Consider the following 26,844-nt stretch of genomic DNA (forward strand, 5'->3'; position numbering starts at 1 on the left):
ATACTAAAAATACTTCTTAAATACAAAGAAATATATTTTTAAATACTAAGAAATGATTTCTTAAATACAAAGAAATCTTCAAAATATTAAGAAAGTCCTTCTGTCAGTGTATTGAATTTGAAAACAATACATAAAGTCCATCTACAAATTAATCTAGGACTAAAACCGATCAAACTTTTAAAACTTTTTAATCTCATTTCAAATTCAGGAAAACAGCATAAAATAATTCATAGTTGCTCTCAATTATTTTACTAAAAAGTTATTTAGGACTTTATACAGATCAAAAAAAAAATACTTCCTTGAATATAGTAAACCAAATACAGATGAAAATGTTTTTAAAAATTCAAATACAGATCAATAAGTTCAAATGCAGATTATTTAGCTTGAAATCAGTTAAAAATTTTTCGACCCGGGATAGTAAACCGTACATGGACAAGTAAAATCATTTTATTATTTGGTAACAAGAATTATTAGTCGCCTTCAATAAATTTGATTATATCAATAATATCTGATTAAAGTTATTTATAGTAGATTTACTATATTAGTTTTTTAGAAATATACACACAAAATTAATGACTAAATTAATTGATTAATGTTGAACTAAATACGTACTTCTTACCCAACTAACGAATTTAACTAAACTAATGTATAACCATTTTAATAGTCTGTGAAATTCGATAATGACGCAACGTACAATATGTATTAGAGATCGTTTCACTGTCAATGACCATGAACTTATTTTCGTTATGTCTCACGCGTAAGTTTTCAATGCGTTTTCTAGAATAAATGAAAAGATCGCGAAAAAGACCGAAGCCGAGCAAAAAGAATGCAAAGTCACATCTCCTAGTTCAATCGGTCGATGATAGTTTTCAACATTATCTTCCGTTTTATTCAAATGATTTGTTACATTTTTATGAAACAATTCCTCCCAAGCTCTGTTCCAAACGTTCAGAATTCCAGACTGTGCCAGACGCATAAGCAGATTGTTAACACGATGTTTTAAAGCCGAGTTGTGAGGCATTGACAATGTGGCGTAGCTTACTTTAACGAAATTCTTAGAGGTATGTAATTTATAAGTTGCTATTAACGGTTCTAAATAATATTGATCATCAATACAAGCGACTGATGGATCTTTGATGCAATCTTTACAATCATCTACTCCAAACATAATTTTATTGTATAACGGTGTGTTATTAATATAGTTCTTAGTTCCATCACGTACGTAAATTCTAGTGTAACGATGATCCTCTAGATCTTCTAGAGTCTCGACATTTTTTCTGTACATAGGTTTGGTCAGAAAAGCTGCGAGATGTCCCGAAAACGTTGCCTGGATGATCAGAAAATACAAGAATATAACAAAAAAAAATATTCGTATCTTAGCTGTGTCCATCCGTGTGTAAATCGAATTGCCTATCAGTAATCTCAAGCAGTCAAAAACCGCGAAAACTAATTTGAAATTCTTTTTACTATTTGATCGATAAATTACGATGAATACAATCAAAGGATGATCAAAAGTTGCGATGGGGTTAGCCACCCGTAAAACTCAAACATTTTTTCCAAAGGCGTCGCTAATCCACGATTGTGCGTTACTATCTGCTCGTAGAGTGAATGGAATGGATACGTCGGAGAAATGAAGTTCATCGAATCGAAGTATTCACAATCGTCTATCCAAGAGATCGGTGTAAGCCCTATCTCAAACTTCATCATCAGTATTGCGAACACAATTAGTTCGCAATCACCAGACGTGCCATAAATTTTATTTTTATATCCAAATAGTCTGTTAATACTTTGCTGAAAAGTCCATCTTTTAAAGCAAATATGGAATTGACTTCTTTGGTATTATTAGCTTTAGTGATTAATGCATAAATGTTTTCTGAGATTGGATAAGTGCTATGATAATTTGTTTTTGCTATTGCTAGGATCGTGTAGCCATTAAGTTTTGCAGTACGATCAAAGAATATATTCTTGCAGAGCTGAGAACCTTCTGAAAAAAATGTCTGTTAGTTGCGGTTTTTGTACTCCTACAATTCGTATAATAAAATTGAGATTAAATGTATCAGAAGCCAATTTATTCGCAACAAAATTGGACAAATATATCAAAAGCATAGAAATATATGTAATACATATAATTCTATATTATTCTCTGTAAGGACGTCTTAAATCTGTACAAAATTGTCCGACCAAATTATTTTTGATTTTATTAGAAAAAATTAACAAGGGCTACAAAACTATCAGCTCAACCATAATAAATAAACAGCCGAATTAATTTTTGCTTTTTTGATATTTGTGTATCTTTTGCCATATAACATGACCGGGGACTGTTTTTTTTTTTTTTTTTCATCAAATTGAGAAAAATCAAGCAAACTATTTCAATGCATTCAACCTTTCAAGTTCTCAATGAATGTTTACATTAATTAGAATAATATTAAGACTTATGGATCCAATTTTATAAATAAATTATAAATAAAAATAGCTGCCAGGGGACAGAGTTTTCAAGTGGCCCAGACACATATTTCCAGCACAATCGGTGCTTTGACACTAAATAAAATGGCGATAAAGCACTAACAGCCCTATGGTTATTAACCTCAAGGCTAGTTAGATCCTTATAAACCTTACAAAAGGTAAAATAACACGCTGGATTTTTTTTTTTGGTTTTGAATTTCTGGCAAGGGACTGATCTTAAAAGGCCTGGGACAAACTTTGGTTTAATGAATTTAATGAAACAAATTAATTTTCGGTACTATTTATTGAAGAAGATTGTTAGTTAAATAATTAACTTTATAAACATTATGGGCCAAATTATATATTATGGACGAATAACTTAAAATTTAATCTTAAATTAACAATTATTTTTTTCTTCATGACCCATTATGTATATATAAATTAAAGTTTTCTTCATGCCTACTGGTCAAGTGACTAGTGAACCTTATTCAAGCCAAGCGATGGACATTCCATCTGCACTATTGGTCGAGAGACATTCTCTCTTTGCATTAGTTCTATGGGGTCCATTGAACTTGAATACTAGTAAAGCTGGAAGTTTTGTGGTATCTGTTCAAGTTGTAAAGATGTTAAACAAATGAAAGAAAATGAAAGAAACTAGATGAGAGCAAAGATAAACTTTGAAAAAATAAATGAGGTAGGTTACCAAGCCAGGAATCGAACCTGGATCTCCCTGATAACATGTCAGGAGCTCTACCAGTTAAGCTACCGGGCCCCTTCGACCATCCACCTTTCTCAGTCCACTCTTATACTCTCGATACTTTACTTACTTTTCCCTTCTTTTTATTCTCCCCACTCAAACTACGTACTACGATGGTATTGTAGTAATTATTGAGGCGCTATTACAAATTAACAATTATTTTTTTCTTCATGACCCATTATGTATATATAAATTAAATTTATTTTTTCAAAGTTTATCTTTGCTCTCATGTAGTTTCTTTCATTTTCTTTCATTTGTTTAACATCTTTACAACTCGAACAGATACCACAAAACTTCCAGCTTTACTAGTATTCAAGTTCGATGGACCCCATAGAACTAATGTAAAGAGAGAATGTCTCTCGACCAATAGTGCAGATGGAATGTCTATCGCTTGGCTTGAATAAGGTTCACTAGTCACTTGACCAGTAGGCATGAAAAAAACTTTAATTTAATCTTAAAGTTTTAATTTTGGGAATGGGACAGCCCAGGGGATTGTTATTTTGGTGGTTTACGAATTTATAGCAAAAAAACTAAAATTTATTTCATTTTAGTTTTCAATGCTCCAAGTAGAAATGTTGTTTTACTTTCGTAATAAATTCTTTTTAGTAACGAAAAAAACAATTTTTCTAATAAAAAAATACCTGGGACAGCAAAAAACATCCTTACAGAGAATCACCCATATACATATAATAAAATATATAAAGTTTAGTTAACGAATTTCAGAACTATCAAAATTTTTTTAAAATTAATTTTTCTTAAAAAAAAGTTTTTTAGGTTTGGAAAAAAATAATTTTGAATGAAAATTCTCAACAAATACATTTCTTGTCACAAAAATATTCTTTTTTTTTTTTTTAAATAAAGTTTTTTACTCAGTGTAGTAATTATAATAATAAGTATGCGACAAATTTTTTACACAAAAAAAAGTTATTACCAAAAATATGTTCTTGGATCAAAAAAATTTTCTTTATAGTATTTTTCCCCTTCTCAATTCGCTGGGTGCGTAAGGCATAGTGGGGGACACAAAACTGATGTCAGCGCCCGCTGCGGGACAATACAGAACTAAGGGTGGCTCTTTATTACTAAAAGCTATGAAAATAACACGTGTGTTAGTTTATTTAAATAAATAAAATAAAATGGGTCATCAAAATTGTTGTGTAGTTAATTGTAAAAATACTAGTAGAAATAGTGATTGTAAATTTTATAAATTTCCGGTTGCCAATTGAAAATTAAATCAGTGAAAAAAATGGATAGCTGCTGCTCAACATCTCTCATATGTTCAGCCAGGATTAAATTTTTACCCTTTATTAAAGTTTGTGGTTGAAAAATAATATTATGGGTAATAGATTGCAAAATTAAATAAATAATATAAAAATTTAAGATACATTCGTAAATATATAGTTATGTTAAATAGAGCTATTCGTTATTTTTTATATAATTTCAGATTGTTATATATTTAATATTAATACTGATTTTTCATTTAATATTAATTTAACAATAAACACCTTGACAGATTTTAACACCTGATTAACCTAATTCACTTGAGATTTGTTTTAGTTATTGAGTTTATTTTCCGTACTATTTTCAACTGACCCAAGAAAAAATTTTTAATTTAATCTACATTCTGTGTAATATGTCACATTTTACATAGAAAACAAATTTTTTTCAAGTTTATTTAATTGTTTAAATAACTATTTGGCATCTAATACATGTAAATTTTCTTAAAAAAGCCACCGTAAGTTGTATCGTCAGGTGGCGGTGGGGTCACGCACCCAGCGAATAGAGATTTAAATATTATGTGTCATTTTTTAAACTCACCATAATTGAATTTGGTTTCTTTGTTGTATACTGTCTTATAAGTCCACCATTGTATGGAATTATTATAAAAACGAATGTGCTGATATGTTTGAGCATCCCTCTTCCAAAGTGCTGGAGCAACATCCGCAAAAGAATTTAAAGTTACTATAACAATTTGTCCTTCTCTCTCGAAACAATAATAGACCTTAGAATTTAGAAATAGATCTTGATACCATTCAAATTCCTCAGCCACAATCGTAGGCCTGTAACCACCTTTGTCAAAAACGAATAGCGTTTCTATTCCCGGCACAGGTGACTTTTCAAACAAATCTATATCTGGCCTGCGAAGATTTAATTCGTCGTGAATCTCTACTAAAAATTTAATTCTCCGAGTCGGTGGTTTTTTGAACACCTCACTGTCATTCAGCAGAACAAAATCAACTACATTGTTCACTAGAAAAATTTTATCCGTGCCCCAAAATCCTATAGTTCCAAATTCCGATCGACAATTATCGAACAAGTATTTCTAAATTCAAAAATAATTAGTTAATAAAACGCCCATTAATATTTACTATTCCTATTAGCTTACCATCATATTATTGAACAAATCTAAACCGTCTCCAGATGGAACTTGAATTTGCCCAATCACAAAATTTTGAACCAACATTAAAACAATTAATTTTTTCATTTTCAAAGTTAGACTTACTGTAAGCAAGTTTGAGCTCTTACTGCTTGATTGCTGCGCATAATATTGATATTCTTACATTTATCTGTAATTGTTTAGTCACTATAGTTTATTTTGTAAATATCCGGTCTTTAATTAAAATAAAAATGACGTATCATGATCTCGTTGTTAGCGTGACTGTCAAAACAGTAGCAAATATTTGTGGAACTCAATTTATTGATCGTTACACATTTTATAAATATTACAGACTTGGTAAGCTGAATCCAACAATGATAAGCAATTAGTAGGGCTGAAAGATATTTATTCTTTAATGACGAGCATTAATAGAAACATTTACATAAAAATGTACAGCTCAGTTCACATTTCTATGCAAAAAAAATTCATCCAAACTGTTAACGGTACAATCTCTCAAATAGTCTGCGAAATTCAAAAATATAAAAACGTACGATAAGTATTATAGATGGTTTAATTTTAGATAAACAAATTTTAGCAAATCTTAATCAAGTTTTCTGCAATAAAACACACGATCGAAGAAAAAAGACCGATTCCAAGCAAAACAAATGTGAAGATAACATCCTCCAGCTTAATCGGTCGATGATAATTTTTGATGAAATATTCAAATATTTTCATTTTTAACTTCTCGCTACGAAAATCGACGATTTTCAAAAATCGGGAAGTTATTGTTTTCACCCCGTTTTGCAAAAATCGAGTTTTCATCAGATCTCGACGTTTGAAGGTCACAGGAAGCTTCCCTGACTATCCCCGCGAGGTTGTCACGGCGTCTGTATGTATGTGTGTGTGTGTGTGTGTGTGTGTGTGTGTGTGTGTGTGTGTGTGTGTGTGTGTGTGTGTGTGTGTGTGTGAAAGTATGTGAACCGCTTATAAGTTTCGAACGGCTTGACCGATTTCATCGCGGTTGGTGCCATTCGAAAGGGCTTGACCAAACTTAGATTTTGAAAACTATTTGGACCGATTCAGATCAATAGATTTTGAGAAATTTTCAAAAAACTGAAAAAAAAAATTTTTTCAAATGTGATTTTTTTGGAATAACTTTTAAACGGCTTAATAGTTCAATTCCAAAACTAATCAGCTCTTAACCTCAAAAAACACGTCGATCGCCACCAGTCCGGTCAAAATCGGTTGATTCATTCGAGAGATATCGTGAACGAAAAAAAACCGAAAAAAGTGTTTTTTCGGAATAACTCCGAAATTCCTAGCGCGATCAATTCAAAATTTAAGATTCTTTGTGAGGCTTAAAAAACTGCGTCGAATGCTTCTAACCGCGTAAAAATCGGTTTATTCATTCAAAAGTTATTGTGGTTTAAAAATTCAAAAAATAGTGTCATCAAATCTCTATCAGACTTTTGAGCTCGAAGAGCTTTAAAGGATAGGAAAGCAATCTCTTTGAGCTCGGAAAGCTCAAAATAACCCATAAATTGTATTTTTGAACTTGAAGAGCTCAAAAACATCATTGGTGCAATTTTAAGCGCCTAAGTATGAAACTAGCGGGAAGTTGCAGGGATGGCCTTCAGGGTCAACCGTTTTCCTAATTTTTTTTTCTTTTTTGACCCCTATTTTGGAACCAAAGGTCCTGAATTCCAGACTGTATCAAGCGCATAAGTATATTATCAACGTGGTGTCTTAAAGCCCAGTTAGGAGTCATTGTCAGTGAGGCGTAGCTAAACCTAACGAAATTTTTAGGAGTGTGCAAATTATGGCGACATATTAATTTTAATAAAAATTGTTGTTGATCAATGCAAGCGACTGATGTATCGTTGATGTATTGTTTACAATAATTGCCAAATACAGTTTTGTTGTATAACGGCGATCCTTTGATGTAGTCTTGACTCATTTTAGTTGCGTAAATATGAGTGTAATGAGGATCCTCTAGATCTTCTAGAGTCTCGACATTTTTTCTGTACACAGGTTTGGTCAAAAAAGCAGCGGAGGTGCCCGGAAAAAGTTGCCTGAATGATTCTTAAACATTGCTGCTGCTTTTATTTTGTAGCCATCGAGTTTTTCAGTGCGGTCAAAGAACATATTTTTGCAGAGCTCAAAACCTGCTGAAATTAATAACTGATCCTTAAAATTTTTCCTATACTGTGATGGTAAAAAAAAAACAATTCATCTTTGTTAAAAAACGATTTTGTTTTGCAATTTTAACACCGATTATTGTGATTGATCTGTAAGTATTTTTGTCTTTAGCGTGTGATTTTATATTTTCTACACAGAAATAACGGATTTCTTGCCCCGGGTCATTTTTTTTTCGACTCAAAAAATGTTTGTGCATTTTGGATTAGAATCGAAAATTTTATCTGGTCAAAAAAAATAATTTTCCAGAATTATATTACTTAGACTTGAAATTTTCAATTATTTCACTAGTAAAATTCACTAGTAAAATTTCATACTGTCCTTGAGATTATTTTATCTCATCTTGATGAAATAGTTTATTAATTAAAGTAATATTTTTTGTCCATTAAAGTTATTAAATTTAAGGTAAAACAATTATTTAATCTCGAGCCATAATTATCTTCGTTCTAAGAAAATAGCAGTACCTAATACGCCTAAGCAATGCCTAGTTAACCATAAAAGTATTTTTAATTGAAATATAATTGACGTGTTATGTTTTATAGAAATAACTTTAAGTTTACAAGATTCAATGTGTTAAGAATGTGAATTAATTAGTATTTTAAATCAAATCTTAATGTACTCAGTTAAAGCTCATCAAATATTACACTTAAATGATGTTAAGAAAATGTCCTGGTAGCCGCGTTTCCAGCTCTTCTGACATCATTTAAGTGTAATATTTGATGAGCTGATTGATGTTTTATCGTTTTCCGAAAAAACCTACGAAGAAGATGTCTTGGTAGCCAAGTTCCTAGCTCTTCTGACATCTTTTTTCCTTTACGCACACCAAAAACCCTAATTTTATAATTGGTTGTAATGAGTTGCAAGAGCCAAACGGTCCCTGATAGCCACAGTTTCAGACCAAACAAGTTGGTGTCAGATAGTTGCCACCAACTTAGCGACAACTTAGCAACAACTTGCGGTCAACTTCCGAATTTGTAACTGTTGGCGCCAAGTTGGCTACAAGTTTCTGAGAAAAAAGAGACCAATCTACTGCCGCAATATGTCGCCAAATTTCTTGAGAAACTTATCGTCAACTTGGTGTGAAAAAGTTTCAGAGCAACTTTTGCCGACAACTTGGTGACAACTTGGTGAACAAGTTGACACCAACCGAGTTACTTTCCAAGAGTTGCCGCCAAGTTGGTGACAAGTTGCGGCAGTAGATTGACAGAAAGTTGCGGCCAACTTGGCTATCAGGGGTATTGTTACTATAAGAATACGTTAACCTACTGGAACTTTTTACAACTAACTAACTACTATAGAGTTCCTATAGCAAAATCCACAGATTCGGTAGAATCTGGCGCCAAGTTCCGTTCAAAAATCCCGTTGTAAACGGAGCGCCAGACTACCGACTGTGTTTGCTGTAAGCAGAACGGTATTTCGAGGTTGCAAAATTTTATTTAATTATATGGTTCTCCTTTTTCCAAAATGATATATTATAAAAGTAATTTATACTTTATTTTACTGATATTAATTAATTATAATCAATTATAACACTTAATTCACTTAAAATTATTAAATTTTATCAGCACAAACTATAGTAAGCCCAGAAATTTCGATCCTGACTTTTTTTCGATGGGGAATATCAGCGCCACAGACTAGATAAAATGAATATGTGTAGTAATCCTTCCTATAGACACGCAACTACAGTAAAAAAAGTGATTCGTAGCTTGCATCTATGGCCGCCAGGGTGCACTGGAATTACATCTACATAAACTGTAGCTTCAAGGGGATAGTTTGCAGTAAAAATGCAGTCAACACGAGATTTAAGTTGTTATCAATTGTAAATTTTCATTATAATTACAAAAATACTAAAATCGAACAAAAACAGTTTCACTGTAAAAAGTCGCGCCAAGTCCACGTTCATAAGACTATTAGGAAAAAAATTTTTTTTTCTTTACAAAAAATACAAAATAAAAGTTAAAAAATCTAAGTAACCGATATGATTGTTTATGATTTTCGGAAATTAAAAAAAATTTTATTGTAAATTTAAAAATTAAAAAAAAATTTTTAGAACGTACTTGGTGTGCGTCATTGTGTATTTCAATTTTTTTAAAGTCCTAGTAAATAGATTTTACGAATTTCATTAAAAGTAAAATATTTTGCAACCACGCACACTAAATACGTTCTAAAATTTTTTTTTTATTTTTAAATTTACAATAAAATTTTTTTTAATTTCCGAAAATCATAAACAATCATATCGGTTACTTAGATTTTTTAATTTTTTTATTTTGTATCTTTTTGTAAAGAAAAAAAAAAATTTTTTTTCCTAATAGTCTTATGAACGTGGACTTGGCGCGACTTTTTTACAGTGAAACTGTTTTTGTTCGGATTTCTTTTTCCTGTACAATTTGACTGAAATACGTGTACAACAAGTCTTGACGTCTAATTACAGAGTAATTTATAGGTAATTTAACTGAAACCACTTGCTTTGCAAACTCTTTCCATCAAGTTTGCTTCAAATTGCTGCTGTATATTTACAGAAAGTTTCAGATAAGGTTGCTATCAGGGTACAGTTCTCTTTTTTTCCATCAGGCGCTATCTAGATTTGATCGTCAGTTGTTTTATAAACGACGGGCAATAATACACCGTATGTAAGTAAACACCAAAATTAAACAAAAAAATATTTTGAAATACCGACTCTTACGTTACAGTTTGTTAAGTTTGTTATGCTGCATTATGATTATTCGGATGTATCAGTTTTACAATGGCCGGTACTAAAAAAAGTTTTTGACACTAGTGTCTTTTAAATTAATTGTTATTTGTTAGAGTAATTAGGGGCTACGATTAATTGTAATTAATTAATATAATTTATCGTGAGGTTTTATTGTGATAATGGAAATACCTGATCGTTACTATAGATTTATTGTTGCGCTGATTGGTGAGTAATCAATAGATTGTTTACAAATTGTTTGTTTATTTATTTTATTTTTTTTTTTCAGCGCTAGTTTGCGGGCTATTGCACAGAGATTACGTGTCGATGCTTTTTGAAAATGATAGGCATTTTTCTCACTTGTCTGAAGTTGAGCGAGAAATGTCATTCAGGACAGAGATGGTATTTTTACAATTTATAATATCATTTTTATTAAATTAATCAATAATAAAAAAAAAATAAAAATTAACAATTTTTAGAATGATTAATTAAAAGAAAAATCTAGTATTTAATTTTAAGCTCGATTGTTTGATAAATAATTTATGGCTCGTAAAATTGTATATTTTTTTTTAAAGTTTATTCTATTTTTCATGGCTTGAATTGTATAACAAAATGTTTAATCAATTTTCTAGGGAATGTATTATTATTATTTTAAATTAATAACCGAAGCGCCGACATTTTTTGAGGGCCTAAAATTACTGTGGAATGACAGCAGTTCTCAGTATCCTAGAGAAATTAATGCACAAAAAGTTTATAATTTATTTCCAGAGGTAAGTTATAAATTATTAATTTAGTGGTTTATTCATGCATAGAAAGAAAAATTTCTTGACTGGATAACAAAATTGTTGGCTCAAGAAAATTTTCGGGTGCCTAAAGGAAGACCGAAGTTGTGTTGGTCGAAGTAAAAATTTTTCTTGAAATTCTATTCTTGGTGGAAGTAATTTTTTCTTAATTCGAATTATCATAAATACTTGATACAATAAATTTTTATATTTGATCAAGATTTTTAGATACTTTAGGGAAGCAGCGCCGCCTACTTCAGCTAAGAAAAAAATTTTCTCACCTAGAGAAAATTTTTCTCTTGAATATTTGATACTCATTTTATATTATTTTAGCGTGCAATTATTCATATTGAATGAAAAAAATGATTCAATATTATTTGATCTTCCCATTTGACATGTTAATCAATAAAAATATTAATGAAAATTTACTTCTATCTTTATACTTAATTTTTTGGAGCAAGAGAGAAATTTTCTCAAGACAAGAAAATTTACTTCTATCAAAAACTAAATTTTTTTGAGGAAGAGGCTGAATTTTCTTAAAACAATAAGATTTTCTTGACAAATAAATTTTCTTGGATAAAGATACGTATTTCTTAAAGCAAGAGAATTAATTTTGTTGGAATAAGTGAAATTTCTTGGGTCAAAAAAAAATTTTTTTTCACTCAAGGAAATAATTGGGAAGAAAACTATTTTCTTGGCTCAAATGCATCTTTTTTTCTGTGTGATTTTTTTAGATCACAGCAGGTTTTTTGTACCATAAAGCAAAAGAATTTGACTTACTTGATGCTCCACAATGTTGGCAGGTAGCTAATTACTTTTTAATCATAACAAGTTGTCATAATTGGCAAGAAATTAATAAAAAAAATTTTTCAGATAGAAAGAGGCGATGGATTGTCGACAGTAAGAAGCTGTCAAGGTTTGGCAGTCCCCTCGTATTTTTACACAGAGTTCGTCTGGTACTTCGCGGGGATGACCGGCGCGATTATTTTTCTTTACGGGACTTACCTAAGCGACTCGATATTCGGGGGACTGATAGCCTTCCTGTCGTTCCTGATCAACCACACAGAGTGCACGAGAGTCCAATGGACGCCGCCATTACGCGAGAGCTTCGCGTACCCCATTTTGTTGTGGCAGATGTACGCCGTTACTGTTGTTGTCGACAAATATCGGTACAAGAACGTCGATAAGAAATTCAACTGGCGGTATATTTTCAAGGATTTTCCATTTTTGGTAGGTTAAAAAAATAATTATTTCGAAATTTTTGGCTATAACTTTTGAACGCGTCGTTCGATTTTGAATTGCTTCGGGGCATTCGACGCAATTTTTTAAGTACAAAAATTGTTTATAAATTCTTGAGTCGATCGATCGAAGAATTTAAAAGTTATTTAAAAAAGAAACGAGTATTTAGAAATTTTTAAATGGCTAGAATTTTTGAACTTGTCGTTCGATTTTGACTTGCTTGGCGGCATTCGACTTAGTCTTTTAAGTCCAAAAAAGTGTCTCTGATGTCTGGAGTTGATTAGTCAAATATTTTGGAAGTTATTTAGAAAAAACTTAAAACAAATTGTTTTTTTGGATTTTATTTGTTTTCCATATCTTCTTCTCGAGCACAGCTTCCTGTGACCTTAAAACGTCGAGATCTGATAAAAACTCGATTCTTAAAAAACAGGGTAAAACCAAGAACTTCCCGATTTTTGAAAATCTCCGATTTTCTTAGCGGGAAGTTAAAAAATAATTATTTAGAAATTTTTGGCTATAACTTTTGAACGCGTTGGTCGATTTTGATTTGCTTCGGGGCATTCGACGCAATTTTTTTAGTACAAAAATTGTTTATAAGCTCTTGAGTTGATCGATCAAAGAATTTAAAAGTTATCTAAAAAAAAACGAGTATTCAGAAATTTTTAAATGGCTAGAATTTTTGAACTTGTCGTTCGATTTTTGCTTGCTTGGCGGCATTCAACTTAGTCTTTTAAGTCCAAAAAAGTGTCTCTGATGTCTGGAGTTGATTAGTCAAATATTTTGGAAGTTATTTAGAAAAAACTAAAAAAAATTGTTTTTTTTTGATTTTTATTTGTTTTTCATATCTTTTTCTCGGGCAAAGTACGATTGACTTTAAAATAAAATTAGATCAAAGTCTCAATGAACACTTTCGAACGCCGTGTCACTCATCTCGATCGGTTGATTCGTTCTAAAGATATCCTACGACAAAATTTTATTTACATACATACACACACACGCGGCCAGACGTCCAGCCGGGAAAAGTCGGAACGGCTTCCTAGGACCTCAAAACTTAGATATCTGATTAAAACTCTTATTCTCAAAATCTGACCAAAATAACTTCCTACTTTTTAAAATTATTCATTTTTAAAGTAGCAAATTAAAATTTGGACAAGCCATTAATTATCTATTGCTCATTTCAGTACATTTTCATTCCAACGTCACTGAGCCTAACCTGCTGGCAATTCTCCCAGTTTGTGATGATGACGCAAGTTGTAGCGTTACTAATCCTCCATTGGCTGCGAATCCTCCCCAAAATACTAATCCTGCAGCTGACATCCGTGCACTTGCTGTCAATCGTCACCAGCGGGTTCTTCGGCAACTTGAGCTCGTTTTCCGTGTACGCGACGCTGGTGGTCGGAGTTCTGTACACCAACGACCTGCTAGTCCGCCTGGAGAACATCCTGAGTGCCAACACTTTAGTATTCCTTGAAATAGTGACGACCTTCGGGTTCACCTACCTCCAGCAATTCATCCTGACAGTAGCCTTCGAGGACCACAGCCACATCTTCGACATTCTGAAAGCCAAGCTTACCAACTACAAGAACTTCCATACCCAGCTGTACACCTGCTCAGCAGAGTTCGATTTCCTGCCCTACGAGAGCTACGAGGCCATTGTTCGCAGCTTCCTTCTGCCTTTTGCCATCCTGGCTGGAGTCATGGCGCTGTATTGCTGGTACCGGAACTTCAAGATTGCTGGGTGGCCAGATTGCATCGAAGCCAGTGTGGCTTACAACGCCTTGCAAACTGGAGCTTTTGTTCTGATGGCTGCGATGATCATGCGGCTCAAATTGTTTATGAACCCTCATTTGTGCCTGATTGCGGGGTTGGTGGTCAGCAGAAGGTACTTGGAGAAACTCGGACTCAAGAACGAGATTTTCAGAGACGTTTTTGTTCTTACGGTGATTGCGGGGTTGTGCTACAATGGATTCGTTGGGATTGAGAATGAGGGGAAATCTTATGGCGAGTTTAGTAATGTTGAGCAGGAAGAGCTTTTTGATTGGATCAAAAGAAACACGCCCCAAGATGCGGTGTTTGCGGGGAAGATGTCACTGATGGCGAATCTTCTTCTGACCACCCGGAGGCCTGTTGTTAATAATCCCTTCTATGAAAGCAAGATCATGAGGTGAATCTTGATCCATATTTTTGAAGTTTTGTTCATGGTTGCTTACAAGAGATTCTTTATTTCAGGGATCGTACCTTGAAAGTTTACGAAATTTATGGACGGAAAGACGCTGCTACGGTTTATGAAACATTGAGGAAGATGCAAGTTGACTATCTGGTTATTCACGAGGGATTATGCTATGGATTAGGCAATCCGTAAGTATTTTTTTGTTAAATAAATTTATAATATGGCTTGGTATGTCTCTATATAAGTTTTTTTATAAAAAATGGTAATATTAGGCCGTATGCGCCTTAATATGATTTGATATAGCCGTATATAATATTTTTATCAGAATTAGTTTTGAAAAACTCCGACAGGTGGCACATGGTCGGTCAATTTTCTCACTTCTAGAGAGTTAACTTTAAGAAGTTAAGTTTTCAAATAAGAAATATTTTTTTAACTCTTCTGAATTAGTCTTGAAAAACTCTGACAGGTGGCGCATGGTCGGTAAATTTTCTCGTTACTAAAGAGTTAACTTTGAGAAGTTAAGTTTTAAAATAAAAATTATTATTTTAACTTTTTTTGGATTAGTTTTGAAAACCTCTAACAGGTGGCGTATAATCGGTAAATTTTCTCACTACTAGAAAGTTAACTTTGAGGAGTTAATTTTCAAAATAAAAATTATTATTTAACTCTATTAAATTATTTTTGAAAGCCTCCAACAGGTGGCGCATAGTCGGTAAATTTTCTCACTATCAGAGAATTAATTTTGGGTAGTTAAGTTTTAAAATAAAAATAATTTTTTTTAATTTTCTAAATTAGTTCTAAAATACTCCAACAGGTGGCGCATGGTCGGTAAATTTTCTCACTATCAGAGAGTTAATTTTGAGTAGTTAAGTTTTGAAATAAAAATTATTTTTTTTTGACTCTTTTAAATTAGTTTTGAAAACCTCAAACAGGTGGCACATGTTCGATAAATTTTCTTACTATCAGAGAGTTAATTTTGAGTAGTTAAGTTTTGAAATAAAAATTTTTTTTTTTGACTCTTTTAAATTAGTTTTGAAAACCTCAAATAGGTGGCGAATGGTTGGTAAATTTTCTCACTACTAGATAATTCACTTTAAGAAGTTAAGTTTTAAAGTAAAAATTATTTTTTGACTCTTTTAAAGAACTTATTTTTCATTAATTTTTTATTTTATCAATTATTCAATCTTTGTTTAACTCAACATAATAATTGACGGACTTATATACTGTAAAATTTATAAAAATAAAAAATTACTACTGAAATTTCACTATACTTCGGAAAAATGATTTAATTACAACTTTTTGATTTTCGTTTTAAATTTCAGTAAACCTGGGTGCAAATTAATAGACCTATGGGATGTAATGGACAATGGACAAGCAAAAAGACTCGGCAAGCGTCCGTTGTGCCCGACTTTGTCCGAAGGGAACAGCCACCCTTTTAAAAGAGTCTTCGCAAACAACCACTACGTCGTTCTCAGGTTAGATTACTCGACTTATGTCGAATTTATGCCGAGTTCTCCGATGGTTCTGCAATCCTCGTGATGATTACTTGAACAACTATTTTATGTTTTTAAGTCTTGAGGCGCAGCTACTACCAAATGTTGACGTGAAATTATAAATAACGTTTGTGTAAATATATAAAGTTTATTATTAAGGTATTTTATGATTATATTTACGCGATAAAAAATAAAATGCTATATATACTTAAATAAAAATTATTTTATTTGAATGATGGAAAATTTTTATTCACACCTACACGGAAAAAAATAATCGGTAGAGGCTACCGAAAAAAATTGGTAGCAGATACTGATTATTTTCGGTATAGTCCATATGATAAAATCGGGGTTTTTTTTAGTGAAATTTAGTGTCATTGCGAAGGTCTTGACTTGAATTTGCGCCTTTTTAAGGTTTCATATCATTCTCATCGATAGTCAATTTATCATGATAAGTATTTAGGCTGTATTCGAAAATGCTTCATTTCTAGACACATAATTAAAAAATGACCTTTTATCTTGTTAACTATTGACATTTTCAAAGATACAAGCTCATCCCAACATTACCCTCATCGAGACCTTTCATTTGAGTACCCACATCAATTTTTCATATATTTTATATATTTATATATATATATTATATATATGTATTAGGGTGTGCCAAAATGTATCTCCCGTGGAGAACCTTTTAAAATTAAAATTTTTAGTTCCGATTTTAACAGGGGCTGCGTTTGGGCATTTCCTGATAAATTTTGGAGAGAGACAATGTATTTGATTTTCATAGAATTTTTTAACAGAAGCTTAGTTTGGGTATTTCCGGTGAAAATTCAAAATTTGGCCGGAAGTGCCCAATTAAATCTCCTGTTAAAAATCCTATAAATAATCAAATGAATTCTCTCAACCCGAAATATCTCAGGAAAGGCCCAAACACAGCTGCTGTTAAAAGTGGAACTCAAAATTCCAATTTTAAAGGGTTCTCCACGTTAGTTACATTTTGGCACACCCTAATATGTATATATGAAAATGTATATAAAATGTATATAATAATGTATATATGAAAAATATATCAAAATGCATGAGGGTACTCAAATGAAAGCTCTTGGTGAGTGTGACATCAGGATGAGCTTATATATTGAAAAATGTCAATAATTAAGAACTGATATTGCTATCTTGTCGACTATTGACATTTTTAAAGATATAAGCTCACCCCGACATTACACTTATCGAGACCTTTCATTTGAGTACCCACATCAATTTTTCATATATTTCATGTATTTATATATATTATATATATATTAGACTGGGCCAAAAAAACTGACTATTTTTTTTTTCTATCGATACTGTGAAAATATCATTCATGATGATAAAAAAAAATTATTGTGCAAGTTTGAGTCCTTAATAATAATATTAAGGGGTGTATCGTTACGACTATTGATTTTTCAACAGTAATCGCATTTTTTACTTAAAATTCGTTAATTATCAATCTGAAAAATTTTAGCGATATGTATTCTTATAGGAAATTAAATTTCCTAAAAAAAAGTTATCTTTGTAAATTACTGTAAAACAAGCCGTTTCCTTGTAATCATGCCTTAAACAAAGATTTATTTTTTCAATTTTGCGTTTCAATTTTGGATTTTTGTAGCTACCAGAAATATCAATATTTTTACAATTTAAAATACTTATTTTCAAAGGAAATTTAATGCTCTACAAAAAAGGTCTCTTAACATTTTTGATTAAATTCACTCCTTTCAAAGTTATTCGACGTTGAAGTTAAATTCAAAAATAATTTATCGTTTTTTTCGCGTTACACATGATTTTTTCCTTTTGATTGAAAAATTTATGACTTTAATATTGAGAATAATTTTTTTTTGTTGGTAGATTAATTTTTTTTTATAAAATCATAATTTACCAATGTATTATTTTGCTTTTTAACGATTAATTATCGACATAAATTCATTTTTACTGTATTTAACTAACTCCAATAGTAAAATAAATTCGGTCCCTTTATTATAAATTATTTATTTGTATAGGGATATATTTTTTCTATAAACTTACACTTTTAAACTTCCGTTTTTAGCCCTCTTGTTGTTTTGTCCTTTTTAATGTCAACGAGAATTTAATTTTACTCTCCCTCCACGATTACATTTGTAAGTGTTTATTAGCGAAGTCGACCACCTGAAAATGACCTTGAAAGTTTCACGTTACAGCGCTGCGAGTTATCGTGAGCTTTTCCGTAATCTGTTACCGAAGCTGAAAACATAGCCTTCCTTTCTCCCACCACCTTGCTTCTATTATTGCGCTTTTCAAAAAAGGGAATACTATCCGTGTATAATAACTTTGATTTCCTTTGATCGGAAAATGACCTTGATTGTTATACGCTACAGCGCTGCCTTTCTTCACGCCAAAGCGCTGCGAGGTATCGTGAGCTTTTCCGTAATCTATTACTGAAGCTGAAAATATAGCCTTTCTTCACTCCCACCCCCTGCTTTTTATCATTGCATTGTTCAAAAAAAATGAATACTCTTTGTGCATAATTACTTTGATTCTATTCTTCATTGTGCAAAGTAACTTAAACGTTGTCAACGCAAATTTGAGTTTTCATTAAGTATTTATTTATTGTTTGGTATATAATTTTCTTTCTTTATTTCTTTAGATTGTTTAATTGTAATTGATAGTTTGAATTTATTTATGGTATCTAATTGTTTCAGTATTACAAATTAAGCGTTTAGTTAATTCTGTGTTTGTGAATTGTTTCATTACGTTACTTTGTAACGTTTAAGTTCGATTTGATAAAAAATTCGCCACTCTGTCATTGGAGAAAACTTATTTAATCGGTGTTCCTATTGAGAAAATTAATAACCGTAAGCTTCCGACTGTCAAAGAAGTTTTATCATTATTTTTTTATCAACATAAAGTTCTCAAATTAAAAATTTATGATAGTGCTTCAAAAACTGCTAGTGTCGTTCAAGACTGCTGGAATAATTTGCAGATTTCAACTTCTGGTTTTTGCAACATTGTAAAGAAAATAATTAGTATTTTCAAAAAGTGGAAATATTTACTGTGCAATCGCAAAAAAAAATCACGTGCTCAAAAACAAAGAGAAAATAGCTTTGAAAAAAAACTCGAACAATTATTTGACATCGCTGGGAAGAATAGTTTAAAAGGTTTCGATAGAAATAATAATATTGATTTTCAACTTCCAATGTCTTCAAATCTGCAAGAAAATAATAATAATATCTCAGACGAAAAACACGAAGAAATAATGGAAATAGAGGCGATAGGTACGTATTCATTAATAATAGTTTAATAAAGTCAAAATAACTATTTTGTACCGTGCTAATAATAAGTTACTATGTTCTAATGAATAAATACTTATCTAAATTATTATATTCAATAAATTTTTAAGTTTTACACAAAGTAAGAAAAAATTCTTCAATAAAGAATCAATTTTCTCAACTGATGAAAATATATCTAAGAAAACTAAAATAATTTGATTCAAATCGAATTGTTTTAGGCCAATGAAATTATTTCACGCTCGAAAAATCTCAGATTTTCCTAAAATTTATATGGCTGATGATATAATCTTTTTTTCTGTACAATTAACTTAAATTATGTTAAGATTGACAATTTTTATAACTTATTTTTGCATATTTTCTACACAAAAATAATATTTTAGTAGTTAATTGCCTTGCAAACTTACACAATTGTGTAATTTTTATCATACTCTTACAAAAATTAAGGAAGTAAGAAAGAAATCCAAGTATTCGGAGGATTTCCAACAGGCTGTAACTTGTGAAAAAATTATCGTACAGTAAATAAAAAAAAGGAAATTGCAGCAAATTTTGATTAGGCAATTGATTTTTAAAAACTACGAAAAGCCCTTTTGTTGCTTTTAAATTCATGTAATGATTAAAAAATTTTTTTCAAAAATCAATGGCTAATTCTTGTAGAAAATTCATCCAAGTTTTCAAAACCCATCTTGAATTTTCTTTACGATCATTGGTTGCTGAGGTATTGATAATCAAAGACAGAATGGTCTTTTTCATTAAAACGCCGATATCTCAGCGAGAAATGCTCAAATCGAGGTTTTCAAACTAACAAATCGAAGCTCAATGAGCAAGATATCCAGTCCATATAGAGATTAAATCAAAAAATTTTTTCCAAATCCATAAGCTAAGAATAAAACCAAAAAAATTTCAAAAATTTTTATCTCGGTAGATTTCTTAAGATTAGAATAAAAAATTTTTGGAACTCAGATCCAAAAATAAAATAATGAGAGCTGCATTTTGCTATATTTTTATTAGTTGTACGATAGTTTTTATATAAGTTACAGACTGATGAAAATACCCCAAATCTTCTGCTTTTTTTCTTGCTCCCTTATTTTTGTAAGAAGTGTATTTTCTATTTAACAATGTCAAAATAATTTATATTTTTCAGAAGACACCTCTCGTGATTATAACAGTAATGATGATTGTGATGCTACAACATCTAGTCAGGAGTTGCAATCAAAGTCAGATTCATTTATGAGTCAAAATTCAAATGTGTCTAACTTTGAAACAGATTTTTTAACAGCAAAACGGACACCAAAAATTAATATTATGACGCCAGAATTAGCTGCTGCACTGGATCGTGGTAATGTAAGTAGCCGAAGCGCCACATATGTTTTGGCAGCTACTTTAAAAGTGTGGGATTCGATACTGAATGTAAATTTGAGTTATAAAACTATTCAACGACAGCGTATAATTCATCGGAAAGAAATTGCTAAAGGCTTAAAAAGAAGACTTAAAATTCAATGACAATTATGTGGTCCATTGGGATGGTAAACTGCTAAGTGATATTGTTGGGACAGAAACAGTAGATAGGCTTCCGGTGCTTTTAACATCGTCTGGCAGTGAACAGCTATTGGGTATTCCAAAAATTAATTCAGGATCTGGGATTGAGCAAGCTTTAGCTGTATACTCAACTATGGAGCAATGGGGTGTCAGTAATTACATAAAAGCGATATGCTTTGATACTGCAGCAACCAATACGGGTAAATTTTAATTATTAGTCTTATTTACTTGAAAAAGCTCAGATTTGAAAAGTAGAGAAAAATTATACTTAAGATCTTTTCACAATTATTTTTTCAATATTCCAATTAAAACCTCTAAAACCGACAAGTTGATTTTTTTGCCAAAAATAAAGTTTTCTGTGGTCAGATGATAAAATATAAAAATAAACTTTATTACAAAAATTAACTCCACTGATTGTTATATTTTCAGAATTTATGGAAGTAATATAGTTCAAAATAAAAATCACTTGATTTGCCATTCATGTTTCTAATCAAATCTTTATCTTTCTAATCTATAGGAATTCATCATGGCGCTGGCGTAGAGCTTGAGAAAATTCTGAAACGAAAGCTTATATGGTTACCCTGTCGTCATCATGTAATTGAACTTGTCATAAAAGGCGTTTTTGAAGCTTACTGGCCAGTACAATCAGGTCCGAACGTTCCATTTTTTAATCGATTTAAAATCGGTTGGAATAAAATCAACACATCCAAATATAACGCTGGCATCAACGATAAGATAGTGGCTAATATACTATTAAACAAAAAGATGAACTATTAAGTTTTATCGATAATTATTCGCAGGTATATTTTGAGTTGTTATTTGAGTTGTAAAAGTACACAGAAAAAACTTTTTGGTCAAAGAAAATTTTCATTTTAGGCAAGATAGTGTTCTTTTTAATAATTTTCTTAATTCAAGTTGACCACGTTTTGTGTACACAATTTAAAATCTCCAGTTCTCATGTAAAGATATTACCTTTCAATAATAACAGAAATGATCATATTTTTGCAGAAATTTCTTCCAAGAAATGACTATCGAGAATTTTTGGAGTTATCATCTATTTTCTTGGGAGCTACGCCAAAGGATAATTACACTTTTAAATGTCCGGGAGCAATGAGTCATGCTCGTTGGATGTCGAAGGCGATTTATTGTTTGAAAATATTTATTTTTCGAACAGAGTTTAAGATTACACCTAAAGAGTTAAATAATCTTCGTCATATTTGTATTTTCATAGTTACAACTTATATAAAAGCTTGGTTTACTTCATCCTCGGCAATTTTGGCTCCAAATAATGATTTGACTTTGATGCAACAATTGATATTATATAACAAAATAAACTCGACTGTATCGCAAGCTGCTCTCAAGAAAATGGTGAGACATTTATGGTATTTGAGTGATCAATTAGCCATAATGTCTCTATTTGATGATTCTATTGACCTGACTGTGAAGAAAAAAATGATTGAAAATCTAATAAATAATAAATCATCAAATACTAAAACCAGAAAATATGAAGTAGCAAGCGATTCAGATGAATTGCTAGAAAAAGATATCAGTGACTTCATTTCTGTAGAATCGCTCACCATATTCAAAGAATTTGATTTGCCGTATGATTTTATCGATGAAGACATAAGCAATTGGTCCAATAATGATAGTTTTCAAGAGTGTAAGGAATTTTTTGGAAAATTAGCTGTCGTCAATGATGTTGCAGAACGTGGTGTATCATTAATTGAAGATTACAATAAGTGTCTCACTAAAAACGAAGAACAACTTCAGTATTTGTTGTTAGCCGTTAGTGAACACCGGAAAAAATACCCAAATTGTAATAAAAGTAATTTGATTGAATAATTATTTTTTCAACTGATCATTTGCCATGATTTGATAACAATTAAAGAATTTTTTTTGTAAAATATAAATTATAAGTGAAAATAAAATGATTTTTTATCTCTTTTATTGATTTAATTTGTTTTGACTTATTATTCAATTTTTTTTTCTGTAAGTAAAAGTATGTCACTAGGCAAATAAATAATTTATAATAAAGGGACCGAATTTATTTTACTATTGGAGTTAGTTAAATACAGTAAAATGAATTTATGTCGATAATTAATCGTTAAAAAGCAAAATAATACATTGGTAAATTATGATTTTATAAAAAAATTTAGTCTTCCAACAAAAAATTATTCTCAATATTAAAGTCATAAATTTTTCAATCAAAAGGAAAAATCATGTGTAACGCGAAAACGATAAATTATTTTTGAATTTAACTTCAACGTCGAATAACTTTGAAAGGAGTGAATTTAATCAAAAATGTTAAGAGACCTTTTTTGTAGAGCATTAAATTTCCTTTGAAAATAAGTATTTTAAATTGTAAAAATATTGATATTTCTGGTAGCTACAAAAATCCAAAATTGAAACGCAAAATTGAAAAAATAAATCTTTGTTTAAGGCATGATTACAAGGAAACGGCTTGTTTTACAGTAATTTACAAAGATAACTTTTTTTTAGGAAATTTAATTTCCTATAAGAATACATATCGCTAAAATTTTTCAGATTGATAATTAACGAATTTTGAGTAAAAAATGCGATTACTGTTGAAAAATCAATAGTCGTAACGATACACCCCTTAATATTATTATTAAGGACTCAAACTTGCACAATAATTTTTTTTTATCATCATGAATGATATTTTCACAGTATCGATAGAAAAAAAAAATAGTCAGTTTTTTTGGCCCAGTCTAATATATATATATATATATATGCAGCTGCATATATATATATATATATATATATACATATATATATATATATATATATATATATATATATATATATATATATATGTATATATTAGGGTAGGTCAAAAAAATCGATTATTTTTTTTTTAACTTCTAATATTGAAAAGTTGGTTCTCAGACACCTCTAGAAAATGCTCACCAAATTTGAGCTCTTAATATTAATAGGAAGCTTATCCTCATCACAGTTTTATATGTTTTGTTAGTCTCTTATAAAAAAGATCATATCTCACTGTTGATCAATTTTTTAATCAAATCCTTATACATGTTTTTGTATAAAATTGAATGGTCTACAAAAAAGATATGATATGTGTAAGCGATTACATTAACCATTTCAAAGATATCCGAGATCAAAGTTTAAAAAATGTAATGTGGTAGAAAATTAAAAAAAAAAAATTTTTTTTGATAAATTTTTTAAACTTTGATCTCGGATATCTTTGAAATGGTTAATGTAATCGCTTACACATATCGAAACTTTTTTGTAGGTCATTCAGTTTTCTACAAAAATATGTATAAAAATTTGATTAAAAATGTGTTATTATTGATTAAAAATATGTTATTATTTTATTATTTTCAATTTATGTAATTACATGCTCTGTATCTTACACTGATTATAATGTATAATTATGATGGTCCTGAGGGAGCTAAGGCTCTAGGGTCAATAAAGTTTATTATCTATCTATCTATCTATCTAAAAAATTGATTAATAGTGAGATATGATCTTTTTTATAAGAGACTAATAAAACATATAAAACTGTGATTAAGATAAGCTTCCTATCAATATTAAGAGCTCAAATTTGGTGAGCATTTTCTAGAGGTGCCTGAGAACCAATTTTTCAATATTAGAAGTTAAAAAAAAAAATTAGGAAAACGGTTACCCTGAAGGCCATCCCTGCAACTTCCCGCTAATTCCATACTTAGGCGCATAAAATTGCACCAATGACGTTTTTGAGCTCTTCGAGCTCAAAAATACAATTTGTGGGTTATTTTGAGCTCTTCAAGCTCAAAGTGATTGTTTTCCTATGCTTTTGAGCTCTTCGAGCTCAAAAGTCTGATAGGGATTTAATGACACTATTTTTTGAATTTTTAAACCGCAATAACTTTTGAATGAATAAACCGATTTTCACGCGGTTGGCAGCATTCGACGCAGTTTTTTAAGCCTCACAAAGAATCTTGAATTTTGAATTGATCGCGCTAAAAATTTCGGAGTTATTCCGAAAAAACACTTTTTTCGGTTATCTTTCGTTCACGATATCTCTCGAACGAATCAACCGATTTTGACCGGACTGGTGGCGATTGACGTGGTTTATTAAGGTTAAAAGCTGATTAGTTTTTGGAATTGAACCTTTAAGCCGTTTAAAAGTTATTCCAAAAAAACCACATTTGAAAAAAATTTTTTTTTCAGTTTTTTGAAGATTTCTCAAAATCTATTGATCTGAATCGGTCCAAATAGTTTTCAAAATCTAAGTTTGGTCAAGCCCTTTCGAATGGCACCAACCGCGATGAAATCGGTCAAGCCGTTCAAAAGTTATAAGCGGTTCACATACTTTCACACACACACACACACACACACACACACACACACACACACACACACACACACACACACACACATACAGAAACCATCGCGGGATCGTCAGGGAAGCTTCCTAGGACCTTGAAACGTCGAGATTCGATGCAAACTCGATTTTCGTAAAACGGGGTGAAAACAATAACTTCCCGATTTTTGAAAATCTTCGATTTTCTTAGCGGGAAGTTAAAAAAAAATACGTAAACTAGGCTGCTGATATGAAATACGGACCGAGTTCATCGAATTCTTAAACTAATAAAAAAGGTCCGGTCTTGAAATATCAATTTGTTCGGGAGTAATCGTTGGTACATCCAAAATGGGGTGACATCCGGACGTCCACGTAAAATTTTTTTCAAAACGTTTTTTTTTTTTTGAAATAACAACATGAAATGATTTTAGAAAGTAAAAGATGGTTTAATTTAAGTGTTTTTTCGGTGTACATCTACTTATATCATTGTTTAAACGTAATATGATTGTGATAGAGGTATTTAAAGATCACAAAATTGCTTAACCTTGACGAGTCGAGTATACAGCACAACCTCACGCGCTTCACGCTACGAGGCGTGCAATATAGTAACGAAATTCTATGTGAATTTTGATACAAGGGCCAATGCAATAGATAGATTTTATGAAATCTACCTAAAAAACTTACGCGGAGTATTTTATTTCTTCAGTCCTGTTAAAATTCCCTTCCAATTTTTTGTAGTCTAAAAGTGACTATTCTACTTATGACGTAAGACTTATTTATTTCTGATGAAAAAATTGTTAAAAAATACCAGCGAAAATTGCGAGAAAGCGTAACCGAATATTCATCTCAGAAAGACGATATAAGGTATAACTTTAACTCTAGCTGGAAGAATACTTACAAAAACTCAACACATAACGCTCTCTATATCGACAGTCAATTCTCGGCTCTCAGTTACCTCCAAGAAATTTATTTCCGCATAGAAAATGACTTTTCATCACGAAAATACATTCCTTTAGACAAGTTAACTCGACTCTTACTCACGGAATTTATATTTAGAAGCGGAATGAGGAAATTCTCACCGCGAGCCATTAACCAAATGCTTAGAATTATTAACCATTCACTATTTAATTTATTTAGATTAATTAAACCGCTCAAATTAAAATTAATCCAATTAATCTTTTGAGTTTCCTAGGCTTTAATTTTTCAATTTTTAAAACACTTAAAATTTTATTTCAATTTAAATGTGTCTAAAGTCAATCATTTCGAGTTAATTTCAATCTTGCTTCATTAATCACTCGACATTTCACGGTATCAAATGTCCATTTTATTGAGCTGGAACGTGAACCCGAATTACTTACGGCTGATCTGAAAGGTGAGAGTTAAGTTGCAATAGTGTAATATATGCTTCAAATACTTTTATTATATGTTACACGCGGTAATTATATATGTTATTGCTCTAATAAATGAAAGTAGTTCTATTCAGTAACTGAATTAATTATTTATTATTTTAGTGGACGGAAAAAAAATATCTTGGCTCAAGAATAATATT

The 26,844-nt window shown here is 30.9% G+C and overlaps 3 protein-coding genes across 3 annotated transcripts; all 3 read left to right on the plus strand.

Annotated features, from left to right (window-relative positions):
• Positions 1 to 10,485: 10,485 nt before the first annotated feature.
• LOC123268368 (C-mannosyltransferase dpy-19) lies at positions 10,486 to 16,337 on the plus strand. The gene is made up of 8 exons (XM_044733365.1): positions 10,486 to 10,686; positions 10,748 to 10,860; positions 11,091 to 11,228; positions 11,975 to 12,043; positions 12,114 to 12,470; positions 13,661 to 14,643; positions 14,709 to 14,837; positions 15,972 to 16,337. The coding sequence occupies exons 1-8, from the start codon at positions 10,641 to 10,643 to the stop codon at positions 16,186 to 16,188; spliced, it is 2,052 nt and encodes a 683-aa protein (XP_044589300.1). The 5' UTR covers positions 10,486 to 10,640; the 3' UTR covers positions 16,189 to 16,337.
• A 2,619-nt stretch (positions 16,338 to 18,956) lies between these two features.
• On the plus strand, positions 18,957 to 20,882 carry LOC123269775. Its single transcript, XM_044735609.1, has 3 exons — positions 18,957 to 19,420; positions 20,577 to 20,823; positions 20,876 to 20,882. The coding sequence occupies exons 1-3, from the start codon at positions 19,342 to 19,344 to the stop codon at positions 20,880 to 20,882; spliced, it is 333 nt and encodes a 110-aa protein (XP_044591544.1). The 5' UTR covers positions 18,957 to 19,341.
• Positions 20,883 to 21,739: 857 nt separating this feature from the next.
• On the plus strand, positions 21,740 to 22,901 carry LOC123268369. Its single transcript, XM_044733367.1, has 2 exons — positions 21,740 to 21,771; positions 21,980 to 22,901. The coding sequence occupies exon 2, from the start codon at positions 22,082 to 22,084 to the stop codon at positions 22,811 to 22,813; it is 732 nt and encodes a 243-aa protein (XP_044589302.1). The 5' UTR covers positions 21,740 to 21,771; positions 21,980 to 22,081; the 3' UTR covers positions 22,814 to 22,901.
• The last annotated feature ends 3,943 nt before the right edge of the window (positions 22,902 to 26,844 follow it).

This window comes from Cotesia glomerata, linkage group LG7, assembly GCF_020080835.1.
Source record: "Cotesia glomerata isolate CgM1 linkage group LG7, MPM_Cglom_v2.3, whole genome shotgun sequence".
In the NCBI taxonomy this organism is placed as follows: domain Eukaryota; kingdom Metazoa; phylum Arthropoda; class Insecta; order Hymenoptera; family Braconidae; genus Cotesia; species Cotesia glomerata.